The following is a 17,256-nucleotide window of genomic DNA, read 5'->3' on the forward strand; positions in this document are numbered from 1 at the left end:
ACCACTCCGCCGTGCACGGGCATCAGTCACTCCGTCATGTTACAACATAGGCTATGCCGTATTAGCCCTCTACACACATATATACAGAGCGCAAGTGAAATAACCCTGCAGATTGAAAGGGAGGATAGGGTACACTTAAAAGAATAGAAAACCTATATCACGTTTCGTCATTAAATGCATGGTTACTTACTTACTGGCTTTTAAGGAACCCGGAGGTTCACTTCCGCCCTCACATAAGTCCGCCATTCATCCCTATCCTGAGCAAGATTAATCCAGTCTCTATCATCATATCCCACCTCCCTTAAATCCATTTTAATATTATCCTCCCATCTACGTCTCGGCCTCCCAACTAACACTCTATATGCATTTCTGGATTCGCCCATACGTGCTACATGCCCTGCCCATCTCAAACGTCTGGATTTAATGTTCCTAATTATGTCAGGTGAAGGATACAATGCGTGCAGTTCTGAGTTGTGTGACTTCCTCCATTCTCCTGTAACTTCATCCCTCTTAGCCCCAAATATTTTCCTAAGAACCTTATTCTCAAAAACCCTCAATCTGTTCCTCTCTCAAAGTGAGAGTCCAAGTTTCACAGCCATACAGAACAACCGGTAATATAACTGTTTTATAAATTCTAACTTTCAGATTTTTTGACAAGACTAGATGACAAAAGCTTCTCAACCGAATAATAACAGGCATTTCCCATATTTATTCTACGTTTAATTTCCTCCCGAGCGTCATTTATATTTGTTACTGCTGCTCCAATATATTTGAATTTTTCCACCTCTTCGAAGGACAAATCTCCAACCTTCATAGTTCCATCTCGTACAACATTCCGATCACGCGACATAATCATACAGTATACTTCGTCTTTTCGGGATTTACTTCCAAACCTATCTCTTTACTTGCTTCAAGTAAAATTTCCGCGTTTTCCCTAATCGTTTGTGGATTTCCTCCTAACATATTCACGTCATCCGCATAGACAAGCAGTTGATGTAACCCGTTCAATTCCAAACCCTCTGTGTTATCCTGAACTTTCCTAATGGCATATTCTATAGAGGAGACGGCCTCCAGATATGGAGGGTAGCTGCGAATATATTGAATAAGCAGTCGTGGACAGTCGATAAGGGGTGGTCCTCCAGCTTGGGGGTTGGGCGAAGGGCTAACAACCCATCACCGTAAAAAACAGCTTGTTACGAAACCTAACAAATGCATGGTTAATTATTAGAAAATTTAGTTGGAAGTTTCAGCAGTCTGGCAACATCGCCGCGAACAGAGTCTTCATTCTTATGGCAACACAGATGTAAGAGGTCAACGAACTCTGTCTCTGTATGCGAACGTCTCTCTCCAGCTACGACGTTGCACCCTGCGCGCATTGTTCAGTGGCTTGAAATTAGTGATTTTAAAATTAAATTTACACGAAAACCGTCCACACTATTGAAATACGCCAGAGGGATAAATGATTCTTTATGAGACTTTCTATAGACATGGACAAAAATGAATAGTTGCCGAATATGAGGGTGTTGAACATTTGTGAGAAGAAACATTTTTTTCTGAGAAACTATGAACTTTCCACGGATATGGTATTACACGTTTTTATTACACACAACATGAGTTATTCACTCTAAAAATGTGCAAGGTGTTTCACTCCCACCACAGGGTGATTCACGAGGATTTACCGCCACTTACGGAGCTTATTTCCGAAGACATTCTGAGCAAAAAAGTCATATAAACATTTGTCCTAACCTCAATATTTTCAGAGTTACACTAATTTGAAATTGTTAGTAAAATCCCTTTTTTCCTTAGTTTTAAGGGTAAAATAGTATTACAAAATATAGAGAATGAACTATTCAGAAGTATCATTTCTTTAACTGGCTAGTGTTCTGAAGCTAAAAATGTGTTATTAATTTGCTTTATAAAGATTTTGTTTTTGAATTTTTAACTGAAAATTACATCTTCCTTACGCACTTAACACAGCAATTGTTACAAATTTTACGACTTTAGGAACTTGATTATTTACAGTTTAATTATGAATCCTAATGTACAGTCTTAAAGAATTTACAAGAGTGGCGTGATTTGTAACAATTGTTGTGATAAAGTAGTTAAAAATCGAAAAAAATGATCACCCTGTATACACACAACATATTACACCCGCTTCTGGAACCGAACTTTTTGCATTAAACAATATGAAAAAAGCGGCTGTAACATGCGAGTAAATACGGTAAATGAAATCATGAACTATGGAAGAAATAGACGTACAGTATGTCTAATTAACTAATTCTGTAACAAACGTTTTCGGAGGCACAGTCAGTTCATTTAGTACTGTCTCATGAAAGGCGAGAGAAGCCGTCAGAGCCATTTCGCACCATCCTCGTATAAACACATGATTGTGAACATTCGTGCAAGACACACAACTTCTTTCTCGGTACAGTATCAGGAAGCAAGGCTGTGCACTTGTACACTTCTTGCAGCACGACGATTTATTGTCCATGCAAAAAATGGCCCGACTCTTGAAGAGCACGATTCACACCACGGCGATTTAACAACGGTTTTCAACTCTGTATTATTACAGGAAGCTATTTGGCAACTAATGCAAAAAGCACGGAATTAATCTGAAGATAAGATCAAATCAATGCGTAAGATTGATTATTAACAAGCACGATACATTACGACAAGCATTCCGACACCTCTGTCCTCTGATACTGTTGAGAAAAGAGTTATTTTCATTAATTACGCAGGTTAATTGCGTTACTGTTATTATTAACATACTTTCAGACTTCAATATTTTTGCAAATCAAGCTTTCAGGTATAACTCCCTGTAAAGTTGATTTGAATAATTTCGAGGGAAAAATTGTTCCGGGGCCAGGTATCGCACCCGGGACCTTTGTTTAACGTACCAACGCTCTACCAACTGAGCTTCCCGGGAACTCTACCAGAAACCGATCCAATTTTTCCCTCTATATCCACAGACGTCAAAGTCGGCTGACAGCTGTCAAGCAACCAACGCTGAGTGCACACTAACTCTGTGTGACTTAAATTGTGGTTTTCTGTTAACGAACAGTGACGTGTATTATGCAAATCAATAACTCCCTGTAAAGTTGATTTGAATAATTTCGAATTTGAATAATTTCTCGAAATTATTCAATTCAATATTTTCCTCTGTCGATTTTATTAAAACTGTTTCTAACAATTTAGTATTGGTTATCTATCAGCAAATACACAAACGGTGTTATTTAGAGTCACAGATGGTCACTCTGCAAGGAGAGGAGCTTTAGAGTAAATAATGCACACCTGTAGCAGCCACTCATTATCCGGATTTGTGCGAGCGTCGTATCAGAAAAACCAAGGCTTTGAAAACTTCGCTACGAAGTACAACAACCTTTCTCAAAGCAAAAATCACCCCAACCGTCATTTATGAAACAGATCTAATCTAGACAAAAATTAACAAACAAGACTTTAAAGTTATAGAACAGGTAAAAGCTGTCCTAGGTTCTAGGGAAGATGCAAGACACTGCCATCCTCAGCTAACGAACCTAAGGCACTGCAAGAAATGAAGCGGAAAGGAGAAGTCTTCAGCTCGGACGACATGAGTGCCTACGCCACACGTTTGTGAACAACATCGCAGCAATGCGCGCAAAAACAGGACGCAGTCCACTCAAGGATATACTGCAGCATTAATATTTTCCAATATTCCTCAAACAGGACGCAGTCCACTCAAGGATACAGCATTAATGTTTTCCAATATTCCTCAAACAGGATGCAGTCCACTCAAGGATATAGCATTAATGTTTTCCAATATTCCTTAAACAGGACGCAGTCCACTCAAGGATACAGCATTAATGTTTTCCAATATTCCTTAAACAGGACGCAGTCCACTCAAGGATACAGCATTAATGTTTTCCAATATTCCTTAAACAGGACGCAGTCCACTCAAGGATACAGCATTAATGTTTTCCAATATTCCTCAAACAGGACGCAGTCCACTCAAGGATACAGCATTAATGTTTTCCAATATTCCTCAAACAGGATGCAGTCCACTCAAGGATATAGCATTAATGTTTTCCAATATTCCTTAAACAGGACGCAGTCCACTCAAGGATACAGCATTAATGTTTTCCAATATTCCTTAAACAGGACGCAGTCCACTCAAGGATACAGCATTAATGTTTTCCAATATTCCTCAAACATGTCGAGCTGCCTCACACCGACTCAATGTTTTTTTATTTATTTTATTGGGTTATATTACGACGTTGTATCAACATCTAGGTTATTTAGCGTCTGAATGAAATGAAGGTAATAATGCCAGTGAAATGAGTCCGGGGTCCAGCACCGAAAGTTACCCAGCATTTGCTCGTATTGGGTTGAGGGAAAACCCCGGAAAAACCTCAACCACGTAACTTGCCCCGACCGGGATTCGAACCCGGGCCACCTGGTTTCGCGGCCAGACGCGCTGACCGTTACTCCACAGGTGTGGATCCGACTCAATGTAAAGGCCAACATTTCGTGGTGCCGAAAGTACTTCAAACATCTCAGAATTCTGAATCCGTGGCAAAGCTGTAATACTTCAGTAGTGAAAATAAATACCAGCAGGCTATATAAAAGTGGAAAGTGGTCGTCAGACGATTATTAGCGATGTGAGTTAAGGATTGAAGAAGAAAATAGAGAATCCTGGTTTGTGTTTATTTGTGCACGCACTAGGAATGAACTGGTTAGAATGCAGCACTAGCATTACTGAACTACTTCCTTCAGAGTTCTGAACAGATTATGATCCCACGTAAAAGGTCATCTTTGTGGCGCAGCAGATCAACTGTCTTCGCCTCAATTTAAGGATGCAACGCTCTACCTAGGTGATGACTAGGTTCGTAATGTTGGGGACCGATAGGATGCGTTATGGTAGTTTCAAGTTGACTAACCATTCACCAGTCATATCGTAGCATGCGCAAACAGCGTACCTGCTGAACAATAATGCTTAAGAATTAAAGGTTCTCGGGCGCATATTTTTGCAGTGGAATTTGGTCAATGTTTTGAAGTGAATACAAATATACGACGCTACAGGCGATATTATATACAGACACATTGTAGCACAAGAAAAGAAAGGAGGAAACTGAAACCCACGAATAATTCTAAGATAATTCTTCTGCACATAACGAAAGGTATCTAAAAATAAGAGTATATCTTTGTAATGCTATGTAGCGTATATTTACTTTTAGAGCTGTCTAGATTTGTTTATGTACACCTTGTTTTTCGCATAATCGATCGCAGAACCAAGTCAATGTCCTCGTACTAGCTCACGTCAACATTACAAGCCTAGTGATGACATTTACTTTTCATCAGTCTACGTATGAACAACGCGTGCAAACATAATCTCACAAATGCTCCAGGTTCTCGACACAGAATGTATGCAAAGTCGCTGGTCACAATCTACTACCCGACACGAATACGACCGTTTCATAAAACAACGCACTGAGACACGTTAACATTTTTAGGTACAAGGGTTAACGAAACCGAGGCTCCCGGGCATGTCCAGTCCTACATTATTACGCACCCACACAAAACACTCGTCCGTGAGGCACGCAACCATTTCTTTGGAAGAAGGGGTCGGCTTTGTATAGGAGCAGCAGCTACCTCAAGACTGATATAATCGCTTTATTATTTACCGTAGTGATGTTTGTACAATACGGCCCTCTAACGTCTTTTACCCGCAGCAATCAAAGCTTGTTTCAATTACACACGTCAGTTTCACAACCGTAACGTTCGATTTAAAGAAGCGTGGCAATATTTAAGGGCTATCCCACATGAAATACCATGACGTCAGAATTGTCAGAAAATTCGTACAGAGGTTTAGTATGTGGGAACTAGTAAATGTACAAATTTTGACTTTCTTTAGCTCAGTAGTTTTTCAGATAAAATTCCTTAAAATTTAGCGTATTTTGTATTTTATTCTTACTTTCAACGCGTACTACTACGCCTGGCTTCGAAATAAACATTTAAGCTATAGCTAATTTTGTAATGCTCATTTAAGTGTATTAATGGGGTATAATTCTGCATATTTTGCTTGATTCTCATTATTATTACACATATACAGGGTGTTTCCGAGGTGTCTGTGTGATATAAAACTTTTTTCTAAGACTGTACGTGGTGGCTTCATTATTGCTCCAATCTCTTCCCATACCGGTAGTTTTTAATAATTCTGAACAATTGTGATAAGGTGTCGTCAACCAGGGCACCTGTCAGCTTGCCAGTGAGAAATCCTGTAGAAGAAAATGCGATGCACTATTCTTGTGATATCATTCGCTAACCAGAATTCGGCTATGACGTCAGCCGCACCGCAATCTGTCCGCATTTTCCAAGAGGCGATTCTTGCGGTGCGCATGTATATTTAAAATATTGCAAATAATATTAAAAGGCGATTCGGATCAATGAACGCTTACTCATTATACTGGATGAACAACCCTGCGCGCGTCCGCTTCCACTGCTTGCGAAGGGGTGTCAGGAAGTCGGAGTAAATCTACCTACAGTTTGTCCGTAAATTATTGTTAATAACAGACGTCTCCAAAAGCGTACTCGCGAGTAAGCCCCTGAACGGAACCGAAGCCAGTACGTAATGAGCGCGCTCCGCCTCACCCATCCCCACCTGTACTGTACTCAATGTTTATGCGTAAACGAAGAGCAGTGGCGGACTGCCATTATCATTGTGTTGGTCGGAGTGTTCCACCGTTTCACAATGTCTTCTAATCATGGACGTAGTACATTCAAGGATGAATAGGAAGAGACCTTTTTTGTGTTAGTGGGGAGAATGTGAAATGCTTAATTTGTTCGAAAATTTTTAACGGTGTGTTAAAATTCAACATGCGACGACAATTCGATTCTTCACAAAGAATATCATACAATAACTGTTAGTTATACATAATAATCAGCATATTGCAATACGTTTACACTCAGTTCCGCATGACAAACATATAGTTTTTCGTTTAATTTTAAGTGAAATACGTAGGCCTACAAACATTTTGATAAATATAAAATAAGAAAATACAAACACAAATCACACACGTGTCCTCAGTCTTAAACAATAAAAGCTTCTTGCTAGCTATGTTCTAACTTGGAATATTGGAAAATCAATTAAGCCCTTTACAGAAGCATTATTTGTAAAATCGTGCATACAGAATGTTACTAAAATACTGTGTCCAGAACATAGTCAAAGTTTAAGAAAATTAAATTGTTTCCAATTACAGTTCAGAGAAGGAATTTCAAGATTGTAAACGTAATTGAATCTGAAATCGAAATCACAAATAAGCCCAAAAATTTTTTGTGATAAAAATACAGTATCACATTAGTTACTCTCAAAAATCGGTTAAATGATGTTGAAATAAACTGAAACAAGGAACGTATATTTTCTAAAGCTAACAAATACTACCAACATTATCGCACAACTTATAAAATGTCCCTAACACCAACAATGATATAATATCCGAAGGCACTGCAACTGTCCTTAAAAAAGGACGGTGGGAAAATCTGGGTTAACCAGTTTGTAGCTTACTCACTTGCATTGGACGAAAGCACAGATAGAAATGACAAAGCCCACCTATCCACTTTCATCCGAGGAGTTAATGGGCATTTTACTGTGTCTGAATGTCTTCTAGATTAATTACAAAATACAACTGGAGAAGATCTTTTCCAGGCACTGAAAGGCACCATAGAACAGAAGAGGTTGAATTTGCAATGGCTTGTGTCCATAGCAGCAGACGGGGCGCCAGCTTCATATACGTCAAAATAATATACAAACGTATGATATTTCTTATTATTTTGATATTATTTGTAAACATAAGCAGACCGTTGCCGCGATCCCCCACTGATCGCTCCCATCTGTTGAGGTACGAGTCTCTTCCCCTTCTCTAGCCTTACAGCACACTGTGTTCGGCGGGCAGCATCGAGAGCACGAATGACGATACGCTTTTTGGAGACCGCTGGTTAATAAGCACTAAAAAATGAACACTTGAAAAGCAAAGTAAAAGTAATTTACTCACCCATGTCACACAAGGAGATGTTAGAACTGCCCCCTTCATTTTCCATACAATTCTGGCTTCGGAATTAACCATTACTCTCTGCACGTTCCTCTGAGAATTGGAAGAAATTTCTTCAAGAATGTTATTCTTCAGTTCACCAGATGTATTGGATTTGTCTTGAGCACTTCGTCTTTAATGACCTCCAGAGATAATAATCGAATAATATACCTGAATTGAACCATACTAACTTCATTACACACACAGTATGTCGCGTAACGAACACGTGCTTATCTTGCAAGAGTACAACTCACACTGACGCCTGACGCGTCCTTCCAGCGTAGGAGGCTTAGCAGCTGGTTCCGCCAACTAGCCGTAAGCAGTGGAAGCGCGAAGGATTGTTCACCCATGGTTTCATGGTGAGTTCTCTATTTAAATAAATATCACTGAACGTATGTACATCGGCGTAGCAGTCAAGCTCTATACTTTTCGACCTAAGCAGAACATGCTGTTTTAAGAGAAATTGTACGCCAGAGAAAAAGCTCAAACCTTAAATCCTCAAGAGCACAATAAATTTACCTGTGCACAGTGGTGGATTTACAATTCTACCGCCTGTAGGCACCCAAGAATTTCCCGCCCTTCCCTTTTCCTTAACTAACATGTACCTCCCCCCCGCAATAAAAGAAGAAATAAAAAAACCATTCTGTACTTATCTAGGATACATTGGCACGAAGAACAAATACGTAATCCAGCTTCAGGATTGAAACTGAAGTTGTGATGGTTTGAATGTTTTTATTTTCGTTTCTGTTTACAAATGCAAAGTATGGGTCTATGGTAAGAGAAGTAATTAATGAAGGGCTTGCAATAGGCCTACATGCATGAAGAGACATTCCGAAATGACTACTTGCAGCTCTCAACAAATTTTCTACAACGATTCATTCAAAGTGTATTGTGCGTGTTACAAAACAAACGAGGGTCGCACAGGTCTGCAGCTGCTCTGGATGCCGAGATATAACTGAGAGAGGCCGCATGCCAGGCTAATTTTATGTCCGCAGCGAAGGGAAGTTGCGTGATCACGCATTCGGCTGTGCTCGTAGTAAGCATTTCACCATGGACCCCAGGCTTAAGAAGAGAATTGGAAGTTAAAAATTACAATATTGTGACAGCCGGGAAACGATCTCACGACCGGCAGAAGGAGGGTAAGATCGGCTGTGGCTCGGCGCGGCAAATGAAGTTGCGCACGCATTTGCTTCCTGGGGCATGTGCTGTGGCGTAGAGAGGAGAGGAGAGACGGCGACCGCGGCAGAGAGGGGGAAGTAATGCGCCTGCAACTGAGGGAAGAAATCCAGAGAATTCGAGAGGTGCCATCTTCTGGACATCCGTAGAAATGTCCAGCATCGTAATTTCTCGAAACTATGGTTTAGTTATAAATACGACACGCGAGTGAACTTGAGCAGTTAGTTAGTTAGTTAGTTAGTTAGTTAGCTAGTTAGTTGCAGTCGTTGCTAGTTTTGGACAGCAAGGCAGTCTTGTGTAGCAGTGAAGCCAGCTTCGAGACCGGAGTTCGACTTGGGTTGTGTCCGTAACTTTGGGAGCCGGAAGTCCTGAGTTTGAGTGCAGTGGACCGCAGTTGGGGGACCTGAGTTAGAAGTTCAGTGGACTGTCTCTGAAGGTCTGGGGTTCCAGATACTGTGAACTCGAGTGACTGAGCTAGAAGAACTAGCCAAGGCAAACGAACTGAGAACTGACAGTTCTGTGTTGTAAATATTGCTTTGTGAACATTAGTTAAGATTAGCAGTACATTGTTGTTCTCAATAATCCAAGTAAATTGTCATTGTCGTCTGTGGAGTGCAATAACGAATACTGTGTTACTGTGTGGAGTGCAAATCCCATTGTTGACGGGAGTGTTTAGATTCAATTATAGAAAGTAATTATTGTTGTGTTGAAATAAAAAGTTACAACATACAGTTTATAAGCTTTCTAACATCTTTCGCCTTGCCTTCTGCCGAGCAAACTGATCAATGATTTTGGACAAGTCCATCTTCTCCAATAATAATCGGAGATGACAGCTAGTGGAAGAGCAATGTCAACGTTTGGGTAAATCGGCTGTAGTCAATGTTGCCAATATTATGTAGGTAAAATTGTCCGCAATCACACTTACCTTAAAATTACCTGAAAATTCTCACCTTCCCATTTAATTTTTGTAAATGTTTCGGCAACTGAATGGGTAGATGGTTTTGACTTAACCAATCAAGTAGTGCTACAAATGAACTCCACTGAAAATACATAGCATAGCACAAACCATTATGAAATCTCAAAGTGCAGTAACAGGCCAATCAGTTTCAAATTTTCGAAACAACACAGGCACTTTCGTAATCGCTAGGGGTGTGATTTTTTGGTAATAACGAAATACGATAAATGTTGAAAACTTAATTATTGTATTAGCAAAAAACACAAATCTAACGAAGCTAGTGTATAAAATGAACGACGTCTAACCGTGAAATGCCGCAAAATCTAATGATTTCAACGAAATACCCTCGTAGTCACGAAATTAGTACTTGAAACATATTTTCTTCACGAAATACGAAAACAGACAATCCTTTCAAATGAGATAAAACAATTGAATTTGGCTGTCTTCTAAACAGTCCTACAACGCCTTTGCAGAGACCTAAGAGTGTGCATACTTATAATTTACAAGTCCTTTGAATCACACGAAAGTTCGAACATTGATAGGATCTGATCGACGAGTTCGTTATGTTCAAATGTTGAAACTATTCCCAACCTCTATATTCAAACACAGGATAGTTGGTGCTGTAATCCGGTGATCTGCTGCTTGGGGTCAGATTGAGGTTGTCCCGGTTTGTGGATTGGTCTGAGTACTTTTCAGTAATTTTTCTAAATGCATATTATGTTTAAACTGATGTTAAAAATGATTGGCAGTGGGACTACTTTTCAAGAAATTTTTTTATTTATGTAATTTAATGTTCATAATATTTGAAAGTGACCACCTCTGTGGTGTAGGGGTCAGCATGCGAGTCTCTTACGCAGAGGGCCCGGGTTCGATTCCCGGTTGGGTTGAATTTTCTGGTTGAGGTTTTTCAGGGTTTTTCCTCAACCGTAAGGCAAATGTCAGGAAATTCGGGCCACAACATCCCTGAATATCACCGGCCTCATTCATCACCGAAATCATATTCATAACAAATCAGTAATACATATACAGTCGCCATCTAGTTCACAACAATAGAACCAGTCTCAACAATAGTACACAGGCCTTCGGATTTCAACCAAAGATTAACTCGCGATATGACCAAAGATGTTAAAGCGAGTATAAATAACAGCGAATATAAATATATATATATATATATATATATATATATATATATATATATTTATTTGAAAGTATCAGACAATTTGTAACAATTAAGATTAGTGGAACTGAATTTCTACATTCATGAAATATTAATCCAAACCTTTATACTTTCACGAAATAATCATCGAAATCATTATAAAATAATCACCACAAAATTACAGCCCTAGTAATAGACTACTGGGGCAAGGGCGCCCACAGAGGGTAGCGATTCTTAATTTTTTACGCCTTTTTTCAATTTAATTTTTCTTTATTAGTTCGATACACGTTTTCTCAAACCCTCAGTAAACAATTCAACAACAGCGAGTCTTTCAAACTATGAATGCGTGCGCAGGGTAATTTATATTTCAGAACTGGCTATTTTTCATGTTCAACTTCATCTCTCCTCTCCTCTAATTTTCATCTTGCTACCACTGAAGTTGGATCCTGCGGGCGAACTTTTACTGGAACATTTCCTATAGTCCAAAATGTCTAGTTAATTCAACATAATAATAGTGGCCTTCCATCTTAAGAGGTAGATACTTGAACTTTGCCTATGCGTAAATCTGCCCTTGTCTGTGCTGCTGAATTGTTTACAGAACACGAATATTCATTACGCACATTTTTGTTCTGAACTGAAGGAAGAGTTCAATCCTGAATATTTAAAATGCATGATACGTGGTGCGTTTGTAATACAAATTACGTCAATACATCATAATATTGACGTCACGGCAATTTGTGAGGACAGAAGTTAATATTCCAGAATCTCTTTTACCCTATGTGGAAATTGTTTTGTGCGAGATCGTGCGTATTTGCTTGCTTTCCGCACAAAACCAATCCGCGGAAAGTCTAACATTCCACATTCAGTATTCCCAACCTAACACACATAACAATTTCCCTCTTCTTACCGCTTAAGTGACATTTTGATTCTACTGCTTTAGGCTTTAACATATTATTTTTAGAGACGTTCAATATAGTAATAATTATAAATTGGAAACTTACCACTGCAATTTCACCTAAATTGCACTGTTAATTATTGTTTTTAAATATTTTCAAAAATTAAGTAAACTCTACAACTACTTCGTGATGCAAATAACATTAAGGAAGCCGTGAAAAAATCAACAAGATTCCAGATGCTGATATTATTACTGCAATATGTTATATAAATAATATTGTTAAAATATTAAAATGAAAAATAAATCATTACATAACCTTACCGTTTGTTTTAAGTTCGCATTTATAGACTGGGGAAAAAAAAAAAGACAGACGTATATCACGGCCTGCTAGAGTATAGTAAACACAGAAAACATTTTAAAGCAACAATGTTGACGATAGATATTTTTGTTTTGCAAATTTGCCGTCATTGAACAGAAACCAAGATGGAGATTTCATTGCAACTAATTAGAAATTCCTCTTTCAGGTATGTAATAAACGGTCTTCACACAAAATAATGTACGATACACGAGCGGTATGTTTTCTTTCAATTCTCGGAAATTAAAAAAGCTCAACTACGTTTCGCTTTTTCAAAATTTTCCTCGAACATGAAAACTTCAACATACCGCTTTAGTAACGCATATTACTATTACAAAACACGACAATGTCTTCCGTGTGAGATCACCCTTCTCCGGTTATTTAACAACGTCGAAGGAATTACTAGACTATTTAGGTAGCAAGATGAGGCAGAGGATTACCAGACATTCACAACCAGAAAACGAGCCAAGGAGGGAATGGAACCCGGGGATCAGTGCCACACGCATGCAACAGATTGCTTCTGCTCTCCGCAAGGCCATGCTGGAGTGGGGCCTGGTTCGTGTCAGAGCGGGAACAAAGGCCCCGTTGTCGCGCGCGCGTGCAAGAGGGGCACAACTCACCCTGGCCGAGGAAGGCGACGCTGGAGCCGTTGGCGTCCTGCTTCCACAGCGCGTAGCAGAAGTTGGACGCCTTCTTGCAGCGCTCGCTGTCCCCCTGCACGTCGGCAGCGCCGTAGTCCTCCGAGCTCTCGTCCGTGTCGGCGTTGTGGATGGCCAGGTGCTCCACCTCCTTGTAGCGGTACGCGCACACCCGCTCGGAGCGCGCCTGGTGCGCCAGGGCCAGCAGCAGCACCAGCAGCCCGGCGGCGCCCATGCCCCGCTCGCTCTGCAACACGCGTGTCAATACAGCAGCACCTCGATTATCCGTCACCCTATTAACCGATTGATGGATTATCCGACTGACTTTCTCTCTCGCTATTTTTTTTTTGATGTAGAAAAAATATGAAGTACTGTATGCACATTATACAGGGACATCATTTTACTTTTATTTGCATTTTTATTGTACCTGCATTTCTGAATGTACTTCACTCCCACCCCTTCACTAATGTCCTTGCTTCCGTCAGACACACAAACTTACGGCCGCTGTTGCATTCGAAGTCTTCAAGCAGTGAAGTAAACATTGCAGTGTATAGTGTGTTTCATAAATATGATTGCGTTTTCTATAGAAGAAAGAACCTATATTAATAATATCGTACTAAAAAATTATATTCAAGAAACGATAAATTCCATTTCAGAGAATATGCTTCAAAATGTTTTTAATAATATGCGTACTGAATTGAAGCCTGCAGTGTAATGAACGGCAACCATTTTCAGCAACTTGTTTAAAAATTCAGATTAGCTTTTTTGAATTGAGGTGGCTAGAAGCAAAGGAATGCTAGTGACATTTGTAATAACATGAGTTAAGTGCATCCAGTGTAAGCAAAAGTATCTAAAATTTTAATGGCAAAGGGATATTTTAATCGCATCACACATTAAAATTGAAATAAAAATTTCACCGATTTTACGAAAGCTTAAATATTTAAACCCCATTTTCTCAAAAGTAACTTCAGTGCGCTTACAGCCCTTTACTTATGACCCCCTCAATTCAAATGCACTCTATATTGTATGTTAACACCAATAATTAATATGCTAAGTAAAGTAGACATTACATAACGAACATAGCCGCCTGACAAGTTGAGTTTTTGAAAAAAAAAATGTTACTACTCTACTGTATTTTGATAAATTCCTTAAAAGTGATGATCAAACTGAAAATCGTAATATCGTATTTCCCTACAACATAAATGGATACACTACTTTTCTCTCCTCCTATACCTAGTAAAATGATTTGTTTACATATTGCACTAGTAACATCAAACTCCTGTAATGGAAGGGGGCAACAGTGTTTCCGAGTATAGCCAGGTTAATGTTAAAAATGTTGGTAAAAATAAAGTGATGTCCCTGTATTAGTACGAATTTTTTCTACAGGTGTTTTCTTTACAAACCTTTATCCTTATACGGTATGGTCTACTCTTAAAAGGGCCGTACTGTCTAACTTTTATGCAAAATGTTTTCTACAGGTGTCAAAAGAAAACTTGTGCTACGAAAAAAGTACAAGTAATTGAATGGTTTGGAAAAAGAGAAACTGTGGTTCATCTCGCATCAGAATACGAAATAGGAATTACAACTGTGCACGATTTAATGAAAAAAAAATATATATTAAGTGTACAAAGTATGTAAATCTACAACATGAGACCTGTACAACTACTATCCCTATCTTTTCACAGACAGCCGTCATAAGCAGTTTTGTCGTTGAAAATCAGACTTAAATTAGTGAACGTCTGATCTGTTATCTAGAATGTTAAAGCAGAAGACCACGGAGGAAATTACGAATCTGTATTAATCTAAGCACTTAATTTATGAAAACCTTGTATGGTACGGATTATCCGATTTTTTCGATTAACCGTTCACTCCACCCCCTTCATTACCACGGATAATAGCGGTTCTATTCTTTTGAGGGGATTAACTCCTTATGTAGATGAAGTAACTGGGGGTCATCAGTGAGTAACAGATCGACTATTGATCAGATTAATTTGTTGTATTAGATATTGGAGAAAAAATGGGAGTATAAGGGTACAGTACATCAGTTATTCATAGATTTGAAAAAGGCATATGACTCGGTTACGAGAGAAGCTTTATGTAAGATTCTTATTGAATTTGGTATTCCCATGAAACTAATTCGATTAATTAAAATGTGTCTCAATGAAACGTACAGCAGAGTCATATTACAGGCCAGTTTCTGTCGGATGCTTTTCCAATTCACTGCGGGCTAAAGCGAGATGCAATATCACCATTTTTTAACTTTGCTCTAATATGCCATTAAGAAAGTACAGGATAACAGAGACGATTTGGAATTGAACGGATTACATCAGCTGCTTGGTTATGTGGATGACGTGAATATGTTAGGAGAAAATCCACGAACTATTCGGGGAGGAATTTTACTTGAAGCAAGTAAACCGATAGGTTTGGAAGTCAACTCCGAAAAAACAAAGTATAGATTACGCCTCCGTGACCAGAACATAGTACGAAATGGAAATATAAACATTGGAAATTTATCCTTTGAAAAAGTGGAAAAATTCAAATACCTTGGAGCAACAGTAAATATAAACCACACTCGGGAGGAAATTGAACGCAGAATAAATGTGGGAAATGCCTGTTATTATTCGGTTGAGAAGCTTTTATCATCCAGTCTGCTCTCATCAGAAAATCTAAAAGATAGAATTTATAAAACAGTTATATTACCGGTTGTTCTGTATGGTTGTGAAACTTGGACACTCACTTTGAGAGAGGAACAGAGGTTGCGAGTGTTCGAGAATAAGGTGCTTAGGAAAATATTTGGGTCTGAAAGGGATGAAGTTACAGGAGAACGGAGAAAGTTACATAACGTATAACTGCACGCATTGTGTTCTTCACCTGACATAATTAGGAACATTGAATCCAGACTTCTGAGTTAGGCAGGACATGTAGCACGTATGGATGAATCCAGAATTGCATATAGGATGTCAGCTGGAAGACCTGAAGGGAAAAAGATCTTTGGGTAGGCCAAGACGTAGATGAGAGGATAATATTAAAATGATTGTAGAGACTGGATTAATCTTGCTCAGTATGGGGACCGATGGCAGGCTTATGTGAGGGCGGCAATGAACCTACGGGTTCCTTAAAAGTCATTTGTAAATACATAAGTAAGCCTCACTACGATCTTCGACCGTTCTCCCGCACTCGACTTTATTTCCAGCATGTCTCCTCCTCTTACGCTGGCCGAGCTGTATCTGCTTGCCGCCGAGCAGGGCCATATTATTTTATGCTCCACCATGCCGAAATGTAGTAATTATACACCTGGTAGTAGCCCTTTAATGCACCTCATTAAAGTACACCTATTCATTATAATTCAGTTGTTTAGCAAATGAAAATCACCTTTGTACCGATTGTACCATTATAAAACCGCAAGTATCGATTATTCTCGGATATGCAATCGAAAGACAATTAGCGAAAAGTCACGGAGGCTGGAAATCCAATACTGTCGCAGAAGGTTATGTTCTGTTACTATAATAATTAGCGTTAATTGTAAATAATATTCAAATAAATTCAATTTGTCATCTCGTTTTTCAATTCTAAATCAATTTCCAGGTTATATCAAGCCTAATCTTCATGTTATTCTCTACATTATATCAAGGTCAATGACATTCGTGTTTCGGAAAAGATCAATACTTTCGCGTCTGCGCACATCTCACAATTCCGGTGAGCTCACTTCTCACTTACATAACCATAACATGAATACTTCTGAATAATTTCAAGTTAGAAATATGGTCGAGCATAAAAAAGTCGTATGAAATTTGCCTATAATGGTAATTAAGACGCTCGTATGAAAATTACGAAACTCGCTTGCGCTCGTTTCATAAACAAACATACTCGCGTCTTAATTACTACCATTATAGGGCTCATTGCATAATGTACTATAACAGCAGCAATGGAAGTGCATAACGTCAATAGCAGTCAACGACAAGACACGCACGTTTAAATGTAGCCGAGCTGCAACGTGATTGGCTATCGGAAATAATAGTGA

The 17,256-nt window shown here is 39.0% G+C and overlaps 1 protein-coding gene across 1 annotated transcript in view; it reads right to left on the reverse strand.

Moving 5' to 3' along the window:
• The window catches only part of wit (wishful thinking), a 38,047-nt gene that overhangs the window by 11,679 nt on the left and 9,112 nt on the right, over nucleotides 1–17,256 (reverse strand). Inside the window, exon 2 of the mRNA XM_069836431.1 lies at nucleotides 13,218–13,482. Within this exon, the coding sequence (XP_069692532.1) occupies nucleotides 13,218–13,470 (253 nt within the window). The 5' untranslated portion in view covers nucleotides 13,471–13,482. The remainder of the gene's footprint in view (nucleotides 1–13,217; nucleotides 13,483–17,256) is intronic.

The sequence above is a fragment of the Periplaneta americana genome, chromosome 9, assembly GCF_040183065.1.
Source record: "Periplaneta americana isolate PAMFEO1 chromosome 9, P.americana_PAMFEO1_priV1, whole genome shotgun sequence".
Taxonomy (NCBI): Eukaryota; Metazoa; Arthropoda; class Insecta; order Blattodea; family Blattidae; genus Periplaneta; species Periplaneta americana.